Source organism: Entelurus aequoreus, linkage group LG11, assembly GCF_033978785.1.
Source record: "Entelurus aequoreus isolate RoL-2023_Sb linkage group LG11, RoL_Eaeq_v1.1, whole genome shotgun sequence".
Taxonomy (NCBI): domain Eukaryota; kingdom Metazoa; phylum Chordata; class Actinopteri; order Syngnathiformes; family Syngnathidae; genus Entelurus; species Entelurus aequoreus.
Genome location: NC_084741.1, coordinates 65,560,834 through 65,574,849, shown reverse-complemented (window position 1 = coordinate 65,574,849; position 14,016 = coordinate 65,560,834). Strand labels below are relative to the sequence as shown.

Sequence of the window (14,016 nt, the reverse complement as noted above, 5' to 3'; positions counted from 1 at the left end):
GACGGGGGGTGGGGGTGGGGTGGGGGTCCCCGTCCCCACATCTGCGGTCCCCTCCAAGGTTTCTCATAGTAGCCCATTGGGTTGAGTTTTTCCTTGCCCTGCTGTGGGATCTGAGCCGAGGATGTCGTTGTGGCTTGTGCAGCCCTTTGAGACACTCTTGATTTAGGGCTATATAAATAAACTTTGATTGATTGATTGAACTTTAAAAATGGCGATATTTTACAGTACAGTATGCTTTGCTATAGTGGTTGCACTGTAATACTGGAAAGTGCTTTTAATATTTGGTTACTCCAATGTTTAGATAGGGGCCAGCATTAATATAGTGCATTGCTGTTTTGCACAATGCAAACTACAACGTTAATCATGTTTCTCTGCAAAGTGACAACTTTCGGCATATTTCATTAGGTTGTGCAGTGCAAATGCTGTGGTTTCTCTCTGTCTTGCCACCCTGTCTCTCTGCACCTCTACTAAGACCAACTTCACCCTCCCCTGCTGGCTATCTCCTCACCCTCCCTGTGCTGCTGTCAATAATTGATGATCTTTAGTGACTCTCAAAGGGTAACAGGTCCCGGCAGAAAATCATGTATCATGTGTCATTTCCTTTATTTATTCACAAGTCCGTCTTCAAGCGCCTGCTCAAGCGTTTGTCCGAGACTTGACTGCAGAAGCCAGTTGGTAATATTTGTGGTATCATGTGACCGTACCTGATAAGATAGTCAATGCTGCCTGAGTGACAGCAGGAAAGAAAAGAAGGAGGGAAGGGAAGCTTTAAATGAGAGAGAAAGGTAGGGGGTCATGGAGGAGGAGTGATGGAATTATTGAGTGAATTAATCCGGTGCCTTTACCAGTTGTGATTGACTGTACTGCAAACTTGCGTGTACGGTACAATCATGGAGGGAGACAAGAGTGAAGACGCAGCCATCCCCAGAAAGAGAAGTTTGACAAGGTGAGTGAAAACAGCGTTTAAGGTAAGGGAATGAATAATTAACACCACTAATAGTCATCTGTGTGAGCTTTTCTTGCTTTCTTGTTTATAGTGTGGACACTGAGCCAGGGTGAGGCTTTATTTCACATTTATTGATACATAAATGCCTTCTTTTCAAGAGCTGGAATGTGATTGTGTTCAATGCACCTGTTGCTGCAGAGCAGAGTCTGCAAAGAATACAGTGGACATGTTGGACTCTGCTGTCAATGAGAAGAAGCCGGTTCTGTCTGCGAGCATCAGCCAGAAGGTGCTATCATATCTTCCTATAGCTGGACCTCACAAACTGCATTCTAATATTGTTTATTTATGTTCTTTCTCTCCGTCTCGGTCATGTCATGTATCAGGAGACGGAACTGTTTGAGATCATTGAAAAACTCCAGGTAAACTACTGTGATCCATGCGGGAAGTTGGAGGTCACCATTGGTGCATCTTTTCTCCATCAGGGCAGCAGACTTGATGAGCAGCGATGTGAGTTTCCTCTGCCTCTTAAGGTTAGTCCAATTTAAAAAAAAAAAAGTTTCCTCTCAGCATTCAAAGCAACATCGGCCCTCGACATCGTCTGTTTTAGTCCCAGCTTTTAACAGGAGGTGGAGAGCTGCCAATCGTCCTTCCATCAAAGCTGGGGGGCTACTGGATAGACCCTCCTTTGGAGAGATCTGCAGACGTCAGTCCCACCTCCTCCCATCACGGCCTCCACGCAGATGGCTACGAAATCATGGAAAGAGATGGCGAGGCCAAAAGCTACCGCCAGTTCTTCCGCTCACGGGTCAGTCAGCGTCATAATACAGTCCTTTTATGTACTTTTTATGTGTGCCATCTACCTACAAATACATTTGCATGGTAGAATGTCAGACATTCCACTCGTTTAAATTTTTTTTTATTATGGTTTCAGCATGCACAACGACATAATACAGTGGTGCATCAGTTTTGTTAGTAATCCGTTCCAAAACTTTAGTCGAAAACCAATTCATATGAAAACTGAAGCAAGTTTTCCCTTAAGAAATAATGTAGAGCCGTACTTTGCGCTTTAAATATTGTGGCTTCACCACATCGCATATTTTCTATTCAGGCATTATCAATAATAATAAATTAAGCATTTTTAAGCATAAAAATGGCCAAATGAACTAAACATGTACAAAACCCAAAACCAGTGAAGTTGGCACGTTGTGTAAATCGTAAATAACAACAGAATACAATGATTTGCAAATCCTTTTCAACTTATATTCAATTGAATAGACTGCAAAGACAAGATATTTAATGTTCAAACTGAGAAACTAATTTTTTTTTGCAAATAATCATTAACTTTGAATTTAATGGTAGCAACACATTTCAAAAAAGTTGGCACAGGGGCATTTTTTACCACTGTGTTACATGCCCTTTCCTTTAAACAACACTCAGTAAACGTTTTGGAACTGAGGAGACCAATTTTTGAAGCTTTTCAGGTGGAATTCTTTCCCATTCTTGCTTGATGTACAGCTTAAGTTGTTCAACAGTCCGGGGGTCTCCGTTGTGGTATTTTACGTTTCATAATGCGCTTCACAGGTCTGGACTACAGGCAGGCCAGTCTAGTACCCGCACTCTTTTACTATGAAGCCATGCTGTTATAACACGTGGCTTGGCATTGTCTTGCTGAAATAAGCAGGGGCGTCCATGATAACGTTGCTTGGATGGCAACATATGTTGCTCCAAAACCTGTATGTACCTTTCAGCATTAATGGTGCCTTCACAGATGTGTAAGTTACCCATGCCTTGGGCACTAATACACCCCCATACCATCACAGATGCTGGATTTTGAACTCTGTGCCTATAACAATCCGGATGGTTCTTTTCCTCTTTGGTCCGGAGGACACGACGTCCACAGTTTCCAAAAAAAATATTGAATGTTGACTCGTCAGACCACAGAACTCTTTTGCACTTTGCATCAGTCCATCTTTACCCAACGTACCAACTTCAATGGTTTTGGGTTTTGTAGAACACTTTGATGGCGTTCCTGGAAAGCTTTATAATTCCTCCTCTGTATCAAGAACACATAATAATCTTTCAGAGGAATAATTAAAGTATTGGCAATGTCATATGGCATTGTGATATTAAAAAAAATTGTTTATAGTCATTTTAATAAAAAAATAAAATAATGATGTTGTAATCATCATTAAAAAAAAATAATACTCTCATTTATTCTCAGGACATTCAATCATTCGCCACTGGACTGATCAGTTTATCTTAGAAGACACCGCCTTATCAGTTCATGCCCATAGACTTACCGTAGGTTGGTCAGATCTAGTCTGAGTGCTTTGTGCCAAAACCCAAACTATTCATCCTGTACAGGAGGGGTGCATGCCCAGACAGGAATAGTTTCGCTCTATTGTGTAGCAAAACAGCCAGACCGAGAAGATAGACAGTTCGAAAGGGGAATGAGGGAAGCCATCTTCGCCAAGGTCGACATACCATCTATGCCTCAAATACTGTACAATTCTGTCAATTCACACCTTCCTAGGAAGATTGAACACTTTAGCCTCTAACAAATAACAACAGGACTTATGCACTTTTTAGTCCAGGTGCCCTTTGGCCATTGATACAACGAAATGGAATGCTTACAAGGATGATTCCATCCTAACGACGGTTGTTGTGCTGGTAGAGGTCCCTTTTCACTGCATCTTAACGGTGGTCGTTTTTGCCACACAATACTGCATTGCTAACCTTGGGGACTCCATCCTAATGACTGCTGTTGTGTTGGCAGAGGTGTCACTCTGCAAGCACACCAATGCTAACCAGACACACACACTGATGGAGGGAGCTGCCATGCAAGGCGCTACCAGCACCCATCAGGAGCAAGGGTGAAGTGTCTTGCCCAAGGACACAACGGACGTGACTGGGATGGTAGAAGGTGGGGATTGAACCCCAGTAACCAGCAACACTCCGATTGCTGGCACAGCCACTCTACCAACTGATGAGCATTCCTCAACTTTATCAGTATTTATTGCCACCTTTCCCAACTTCTTTGTCACGTGTTGCTGGCATCAAATTCTAAAGTTAATGATTATTTGCAAAAAAAAAAAAGTTTATCAGTTTGAACATCAAATATGTTGTCTTTGTAGCATATTCAACTGAATATGGGTTGAAAATGATTTGCAAATCATTGTATTCCGTTTATATTTACATCTAACCCCAATTTCCCAACTCATATGGAAACGGGGTTTGTAAGTCTGGATGTGAGCATGAGTTGATGCAGCCTGCTCCATGTATGAATAACATGTATGAATATGATGGTGTCATCGATTATACACACTCATTGTCTTCTTACCTTTAATCCTCCTCCTTGCCAGTATCACCATTCATTCACAGCGGCGGATCCTTCTTTAGGGCCTCTGGTTCTGTCCGTGTGTTTGGAGGAGGAGGACAATAGAATGAGAGTCATACTAAGGTGATACTAAATGACGATTACATTTATCAAACAAATACATGTTATTTACATTGTGTTTCTTGTCTCATAGAATGAAAGAATGCTCTCTGCATGGAGTTTTTTCCCTGTCGCTCTTTCCTGGCCTTCCTTCAGCAGTGGAACTGGCAAAGGTATTGTGTTAGTTTGATGTATGACGGTATATCTGGCACTGGCTGAGGGGCTGCCTAGAACAAGTGTCATGTATAACTGAGAACAAAAGAATCTGAACACACAACAGGGACTTACCTTATTTTGGCCCAAGGTGTCCAAAAGATTTATTTAGTGCAGGACTTACACTTGAAGCGACTGCCAAATAATAACCATATTACTTTTAGATGCTGTGTGACAGAGTAACTGTCTCAAAGTTTGAAGTGGTCAGTTACCTCAAGGTATGTCTTACAATGAACGACTTTCTTTTCGATAACCTGTCAGCGCTTATACTTTTTTTTCCTCTCTCATGCTTGAGGCTCCAGTACTAATAAGTACATTCGATGAACACAGAGTGTCTTCCAATTTCAAGTTTGGCGTATTGTACCAGAAGGAAGATCAGGTATGAACTGAATTGTGGTTTTCATCCGCTCATTTCATGACACCATGAGAAATACAATGGCACTTTTAAGGACGAACACTATTTTTCTCCCATAGTAAATAATGGTAACACTACCTCTACTTAAGAGCTTAATTTGCTCTATGACGGAGCTCTTAACTCAAAACACTTGTTTTTCAAATCAGTGTCGCCCATTGAAATGAATTGATAACCAATTGGTCCTTGGCCGCCTCAAATCATCACAATTTTAACATTTAACAGGCCTTTTAAAATTGATAAACGTCTAGATAAGAAATATTGTATGAAAAACAATACAATAGAACAGGGATCCCCAAACTTTTTGACTTGGGGGCTGCACTGGGTTAAAACTATATATATATATATATATATATATATATATATATATATATATATATATATATATATATATATATATATATATATATATATATATATATATATATATATATATATATATATATATATATATATATATATCGCGGGGGGCGCTGGAGCCTATCTCAGCTACAATCGGGCGGAAGGCGGGGTACACCCTGGACAAGTCGCCACCCGATGGAAAAATGAATTTTTAGACAATATGATTTGCCTGAGAGGCTCGGAGACACCGAGAGTAATAAGCAGTAGAAAATGGATTAGAAAGGACAGATTTAAAAAACTAAGAAAATGGATGGATAATTAAAACATTTTTTGGGGGGGACCCCTGCAATAGAATGTATTATAGACATTAAGTCTAAGCCTGGAGAGGGAAGGGGGAGCGGGTCCAGACTGAAGACGGGAGGGGGGTCCAGACTGAGGCCAAGGGAAGAAAAGAAAAACTCATAGCCATAGCACACATAAACATGTGTGTAAGAGGGAAACATCAAAGAACACAAAGGACATTAAAGACATTTATAAACAACTGAAAACATGTTTTATATTTTAGTTTCTTCAAAATAGCCACCCTTTGCTCTGATTACTGCTTTGCACACTCTTGGCATTCTCTCGATAAGCTTCAAGAGGTAGTCACCTGAAATGGTTTTCACTTCACAGGTGTCAGAGTTTTCATGCCTTCAGTGACAATCTACAGTGCAAATAGTCATGAAAATAAAGAAAACACATTGAAATGAGAAGGTGTGTCCAAACTTTGGGCCTGTACTGTATATACAGTCGCGGTCAGAAGTTTACATACACTTGTAAAGAACATAATGTCATGGCTGTCTTGAGTTTCCAATATTTTCAACAACTCTTATTTTTTTGTGATAGAGTGATTGGAGCACATATTTGTTGGTCACAAAAAACATACATGAAGTTTGGTTCTTTTATGAATTTATTATGGGACCTAAAATCAACAGCCCGGAGGTTGGTTCTTGGGCGCAGTTGGGTGTTCCAACAGGACAATGACCCCAAACACACGTCAAAAGTGGTAAAGGAATGGTTAAATCAGGCTAGAATTAAGGTTTTAGAATAGCCTTCCCAAAGTCCTGACTTAAACGTGTGGACAATGCTGAAGAAACAAGTCCATGTCAGAAAATCAACAAATTTAGCTGAAATGCACCAATTTTGTCAAGAGGAGTGATCAAAAATTCAACCAGAAGCTTGCCAGGAGCTTGTGGGTGGCTACAAAAAGCGCCTTATTGCAGTGAAACTTGCCAAGGGACATGTAACCAAATATTAACATTGCTGTATGTATACTTTTGACCCAGCAAATTTGGTCATAATTTCAGTAGACCCATAATAAATTCATAAAAGAACCAAACTTCATGAATGTTTTTTGCGACCAACAAGTATGTGCTCCTATCACTCTATCACAAAAAAATAAGAGTTGTAGAAATTATTGGAAACTCAAGAGCTTGAGAGAGTGCTGCTACTTTATACAAATAAATGAATGCAATGAAGTTAAACTTATTATTTATATTTCAACAATTTATTTTATTAATTTTACCAAAATCAAATTGTCATGACTGGGTCTATGGCGTGGTTTGTTCTCCCAGAAGGCAACGGAAAATTGGCGCGTGCAAGACGTGAATTTAAATACATGTTTAATTTTAACAATAAAAAAGGAATAAACAAAAAGCGCTCACAGCGGAGGTAAAAACTTGACTATGAAAACAAAACTTGCACAAAGGCAGAAACTATGAACAATAAAACAAAAACACAAACTGTGGCATTAATAAACAAAAACTTACTTGGCAAAGAACTGTGAACATGACATGAAGTAGAGGGATGAAAAAGTGCGAGGTCGCCAGGACGAACAACAGAAACAGACAGATTTAAATAGTGACATGATCAGTGAAAACAGGTGCGTGACTCAAAACGTGAAACAGGTGCGTGACAGGACAGGTGAAAACTAATGAGTTGCTATGGAAACAAACAAACAAGGAAGTGCAACCAGGAACTAAAGAGTCCAAAAAACAAACACATGGCCAAAACAAAACATGATAAACAGACATGACACAAATCATATTGCTCCATCCACGTCTTGTTTGACAGCATTTAGGTTGTGCAAATTTAAAAGCGTATTTTATCCTCCCGAAACAAATCAAATAGTATACTGGGTTGTCCAAAAGGTGAAATGCATTTTTCTTTGGACACCCTTGTTTTCCACATTATAACTTTGTCACACACACTGATATCTCTCTCCAGTTAACCGAGGAGGACATACTCGGTAACGACGAGGAAAGTGAAGAGTTTACAGACTTCCTGTCCATTTTAGGCGACACCGTTCAGCTGCAAGGCTTCACTGGGTATGAATGTGATTGCATAAAAGACACAAACAGAGAGTACAGATACGTGACATTTTATTCAAACCCTCAGCTTTAGAGGAGGCCTGGATGTATGTCATGGCCAGACCGGAAGCCAAGCACTGGTCACTTCCTTTCACGGGAAAGAAATCATGTTCCACGTGGCGACCAAGCTACCCTTCACGGATGGAGACCCACAGCAAGTCAGCATACTCACTTCTGCTCTACATAAGAAATACGGAGGGAAAAAAAATACATAAACGCTAACAGTTTTCTCCTCGTCCTCCCACAGTTACAAAGAAAGAGACATATCGGCAATGACATCGTGGCGCTGGTCTACCAGGAGGGTCACACACCTTTCCTAGCTGATGTCATTAAGTCACACTTCCTGCACTGTTTCATTGTGGTACGGAAGGTTCCGAGGGAGATGGAAGACACAGGACAAGCTGCGTATCGGGTAAATCTGACAGGTTTATTAATTGAACAATATTTGTGTTATTATTGTTTTTGTAGTGCAACATACTGGGATTGAATATCATAAGAAAGTATGTCCAGATTTTTTACTTCTACTGTATACAGTATGCATGCTTTAAATATCAGAACAGCATTCTGACACAAGTTAAACAACAACTGTGAAAAGATCTCCTCTGCAAATTCATGAAATGCATTAAAATTATCTTTTTTTAAATTTTATTTTTAAAAAATTAGACAATGGCAAGGACAAACATTATTTGAAAAACATTAGGTTTAAAAAAAAAGTCAAGATTTTATATAGGCATGTTAAAGCTAAAATATTTATCAAATAAAATGTTATAAAAATTTAATTTAATTATTTTTAGCTTATTTTATATTATTTTGTTTTATGTTATTGTCAAAAATAATGTTTTTTTTTTTTAATCAGAGCACAGTGTTTGATACAACTCTTGCATTGATCTCTTTTTTTTTTTTTTTTTACTTTGTTTCGATCACAACAACCAAAAATATGATTTTAACAAAGTAAAAAAAAAAGAAGAAAATAACATGGTGTGTGTCCGAAAAGGAGCAGGAAGACGCAAAGCTTATAATATCCTAGCCCATCACTCAGATATAATAATGTGATTCTTTATCAACAACAGAATACATGATAAACTTATATACCAATGTTCAATGTGTATATATTACAGTATACATTTTATTATAGTCAATCAATCAATCAATCAAGTTTATTTATATAGGCGTTAATCACAAATGCCTCAAAGGGCTGCACAAACCACAAAGACATGCTCGGCTCTAATCCCTCATCTGGGCAAGAAATAACTCAATGGCAACAATGAGAAACCTTGGAAGGGACCCCATAAGGAGGCTAGTAGGGGGAGTGGTCCAACTTCATAAAGTGAGAGTCCAGTCCATATATAGTATATAACTACAGAATGCATAATTACATCCATGGATGCTCAAATAAAACAAGTCTACTCAAAGTTGAAAAGTTAAACTCTAGTGTAAGCATTTTACAGTTAAATTAATTGTTAAATTTATTGAAAAAAAAAAATTTACTTGAGTTTTTTTACTTTCATTCTTATTTTTATGTTTATATTTGTGCTGTCAAACAATAAAAAAAAATTTGAATCAGATTATTCACATTTTTGCATGTAGATTAATCGGGGTTATAATCGCAGCAAAATACTTGCATCCCTAATTTAAACATATTCAAAAAAAGAGCGCAATATTTTACCGCAAATACAATTTCATATTCAGAATGTAATTCGATGATTTTTTAAAGATGTTTTACTAAAATGCACATGATTTATTTGTTCAAAACTTGGTAGCAGTTTTTTCCAAAGTCCAGTCAGGGTTTATGTTAATTTTCCAGCGAGCACACTAGTCGCACTCATTTACATATGCATTGACCTGATTGATGACCGTAAAGCAGGGGTGTCCAACTCATTTTAGATTAGGGGCCACATGGAGAAAAATCTACCGTACTCCCAAGTGGGCCGGACTGGTAAAATCACGGCACGATAACTTAAAAATAAAGACAACTTCAGATTGTTTTAGAACAAGCACATTCTGAAAATGTACAAATCATAATGTTGTTGGGGTTTTTTTTACACTTACATATTGCAGTTAATACTATTGTATCTTTATTTGTCGTTATTTTTACTTTCTGAATAAAGTATGTGATAATGTTGATCAGTCAACTCATTGGTGTTAATTTTCAATCTATCAAGATAAAAAAAATAATATCAAAATTAGAGATGTCCGATAATATCGGCCTGCCGATATTATCGGCCGATATATGCGTTAAAATGTAATATCGGAAATTATCGGTATCGGTTTTTTTATTATCGGTATCGTTTTTTTATTTATTTTTTTTATTTTTTTATTTTATTAAATCAACATAAAAAACACAAGATACACTTACAATTAGTGCACCAACCCAAAAAACCTCCCTCCCCCATTTACACTCATTCACACAAAAGGGTTGTTTCTTTCTGTTATTAATATTCTGGTTCCTACATTATATATCAATATATATCAATACAGTCTGCAAGGGATACAGTCCGTAAGCACACATGATTGTGCGTGCTGCTTCTCCACTAATAGTACTAACCTTTAACAGTAAATTTTACTCATTTTCATTCATTACTAGTTTCTATGTAACTGTTTTTATATTGTTGTACTTTCTTTTTTATTGAAGAAAATGTTTTTAATTTATTTATCTTATTTTACTAATTTTTTAAAAAAGTACCTTATCTTCACCATACCTGGTTGTCCAAATTAGGCATAATAATGTGTTAATTCCACGACTGCATATATCGGTTGATATCGGTATCGGTTGATATCGGTATCGGTAATTAAAGAGTTGGACAATATCGGAATATCGGATATCGGCAAAAAGCCATTACCGGACATCCCTAATCAAAATCAAATTACAGTATGTTATGTAGTTTGATCATTTCCCTCGACTGGTGCACTAACATCATGTGTTTTTTTTGTTTTTTTTTTACATACGTAGCATCATCTACAAAGATACAAAGAATTGCTATTGCGACATCTAGTGGACACATTTAGAACAGCAGTTTCTTTCATTCAAAGACTTTGGCTCATTTTTATATTTAGCAAACTCATCCCGCGGGCCGGATAAAACCTGTTCGCGGGCCGTACGTTTGACACCACTGCCGTAAAGCAAATTGCTCCACTTTCAGGAAACCATCCACGGTTAAGGTAAAGTAGCTTGTGTGGTCAAAATAAAGTGTGCGATTAATCAGCGTTTATACATAATTGATTAATGCGATAATGTTTGGTAATCAATCGCATTAGTTAAAACGTGAACTTTGACAGCCCAAGTTTATATGCTACAGTGTCGATGAAAACTGAATATAACTATATTTGCAAAGGCAGAGTTTGGGTAAAGCTTTTGAATTGGATCTTATTAAAGATAAACCAAGTTCAATTGTAGGCATGTTAAATTAAAATAGTTATTACATTTCATGGAGTACAAAAAAACATCAGAATTGGATCAAATTGTTTTTTTTTTTGTAGGAAGATAAAATTAAACATTATTATCATAGTCAACTCAAGGCATACTTTTTGATACAGATTTTTGTGTCCAGTGGATTTATTTATTGACAATAATTCCTCCTTTTGACAGATATGTATCACAGCCAGAGAGGATGTTCCTCCATTTGGTCCTGTCCTTCCAGATCCTCCAATCTTCACTGATGTATAGAAGCAGTCACATTTATTGATTGATTTTAGAGTTCTGCAACCTGTGCAATAATCATCATTATCCAGCTATACATCAACTGTCTTGTCCTCAGCGCTCCCTGCTGAGAGAATTCCTCCTGACTAAGCTCATCAATGCGGAGATTTCCTGCTATAAAGCAGAGCAATTCAGCAGACTGGAGGTAAAAGGATGTTATGTCTTGTTCACAATGTCCATTTTGCTTTAAACTCTGGTTTTCACCCATGCTGCTTCTTTTTTTCTCTCACTAAGCTGCGCACTCGTTCATCACTTCTGGAGAGTCTGCAGGCGGAGCTATCTACTCGCTCCCAGTGCATGGTGGGAGATCCATCACCCTCTTCCAGCGCTGAGAGTGTCAGAGGGGGATCCGAAGGGAGTGGGGGTTTTATTGAGAACTTTAAGGTGAACCATTGGACTTCCCAGCTTCCATAATTGGCATTTTCCCCATTACATCATGGCTATTTTGAACACATTAGGGACATCACTTTTAATTAAACATGTCTGACAATTAAACAATTAAACAATTAAACATGTCTGAAAAGGAGCAGGAAGAAGCAGATCTTATTAAATCCTGCCCTCTATCCATATCTCAACAATTACTGATTTTTTTTAAATAAAGGAAAACAAAGAAATATATGCCCTCATTTTCTTTTCTTTTTTTTTAAGTTTAATTGCATTCTAAAACCAAATCAACATAGGTTAAAAAATAATACATATTTTTATTTGTTTTAAATGTTATGAAATTTTTGGAAACATTTTTTTTATTCAAATTTTTTATTTTTTGACATTTTTTGACAATTTTTTTGTACATTTCTTTGTTACATTTTGAAAAAAAAAAAAACTTTTTTTTCAACATAGGTTAAAAAATAATAAAAATGTTTATTTGTTTTTATTTTTAGAATTGTTTTTATTTTTTATTCAAGTATTTTTTGAGGACATTTTTTAACATTTTTTTGACATGTTTTCCTTTTTTTTACATTTAAAAAAAATTTTCTTTTTTTTTTTTTTTTAAATTTTTTAATTACTTTATTTTCCTATGACACTATACTGAGTATTTGATTTATTTTGTACAGTTTTCCATTTTGTATATTGTTTGTCCACTTTCATTTTTGATTTTTTTTTTAATTTCTTTTTTACATATTGAAAAAAAAAATCCCTTTTTTTTCAACATACCGTAGGTTAAAAAAATCACTTTTTTTCCAACATAGGTTAAAAAATAATAAAAAAAATTTAATTTTGTAAACTTTTTAGAATTGTTTTTATTTGTTATTCAAATATTTTTTAGGGACATTTTTTGAAATTTTTTTGGACATTTTTTCCTTTTTTTTTTTACATTTAAATTTGTTTTACTTATTTATTTATTTTTTTTACATATATTTTTTTTATTACTTTATTTTCCTATGACACTGTGCTGAGTCTTTGATCTATTTTGTACAATTTTCCATTGTGTCTATTATTTATGCACTTTCATTTTTGAAATTCTTGATTTATTATATCAATTGATTGACCACAGCTATGACTATTTAAGTGCATCACTTCCTGTTAAAAAATCGCACACTGACGAAGACCTTGTCGAAACTGGTCTGTGTGTTGGTAGCGCCTGTGCAATTTATATTAAAATTATAAGAAGGACACAAGTGTTGCTGGCCTTACTTTTTCTTTAAAAAATAATAACTAAAATTAAATAATAGAGAGAAAATTAAATAAATACCGTAAATACAGGAGTAAAACTAAACATATAAATATTGTATAAGGTGTAGTATATGAATTACGCAATAATAATTTCTTTATATGTATTGCTAGAGAGCCATCAGAGTGAGGAGCCACTCATTCGAGACGCTCAGCGTGCCCAGGAGGATTAGTGGTCTCTCACCACAGAAACCAAAGGTACAACTTTAAGACATAATTGAAACATTTTATTCTAACTTTGGCACTCATGTTTTTTTTTTCTAACACATTTTACAGGCCGAGAAGGATGCAGACAGGTGAGACCTAAAACAACAAGTCGACATATTGGACTTTGCATTGAGCTCAAACAACTTCTGTTACAAATACTATGTTCACAGCGAGAAAATACCAGACGGCACGGGGCAGGTGGAAGTCCGGGATCAAGCAAGCCCTCAAGAGGAGACGTAGACAAGTTTGCTGAATTAATAGTACACTCATAGGCTATACAGTATGTTTACCTTATCACTCATGTAAATAAGAGTGAAGCTGCTATTGGTGTGATTATTGCACTTTAATGGCAGTGATTTTTGTGACTTGAGAATATATAAATTATATTTCAGTAAAATGTATACCAAATAAAAGACTTATGAATTAAAAAAAAAAAAAAAGAGTACCTCATTGCAAATGTGTGCATTGTTGGAAAAATATGTGAAATAAGTGAAATAGGAAACTGCAGACTAATTTCTTGGAAATGTTGTAGGTATAAAATTGTTTTGAAATCCACAGATAATTCTGATTGTTAATATTGCCCCCACGACCCAACCTCAGTATGTATACATACAGTCGTGGTCAAAAGTTTACATACACTTGTAAAGAACATAATGTCATGGCTGTCTTGAGTTTCCAATAATT

General features: G+C 36.4%; 1 protein-coding gene across 2 annotated transcripts; it reads left to right on the top strand.

The window, feature by feature from the left end:
- The first annotated feature begins 507 nt into the window (after positions 1 to 507).
- rap1gapl (RAP1 GTPase activating protein-like) lies at positions 508 to 13,766 on the top strand. Of its 2 annotated transcripts, XM_062064338.1 has the most exons (19): positions 508 to 946; positions 1,038 to 1,055; positions 1,145 to 1,232; positions 1,330 to 1,365; positions 1,429 to 1,476; positions 1,554 to 1,751; positions 4,309 to 4,406; positions 4,477 to 4,555; positions 4,760 to 4,813; positions 4,891 to 4,974; positions 7,615 to 7,715; positions 7,786 to 7,915; positions 8,005 to 8,169; positions 11,344 to 11,415; positions 11,513 to 11,599; positions 11,689 to 11,838; positions 13,240 to 13,323; positions 13,402 to 13,421; positions 13,503 to 13,766. In XM_062064338.1, exons 1-19 carry the CDS (start codon positions 891 to 893, stop codon positions 13,570 to 13,572), a joined length of 1,638 nt encoding a protein of 545 aa, XP_061920322.1. In that variant the 5' UTR covers positions 508 to 890; the 3' UTR covers positions 13,573 to 13,766. The 2 variants fall into 2 exon arrangements, with proteins under 2 accessions (XP_061920322.1, XP_061920323.1); XM_062064339.1 differs by lacking the exons at positions 4,760 to 4,813; positions 4,891 to 4,974 and having other exon boundaries at positions 511 to 946.
- Positions 13,767 to 14,016: the final 250 nt, after the last annotated feature.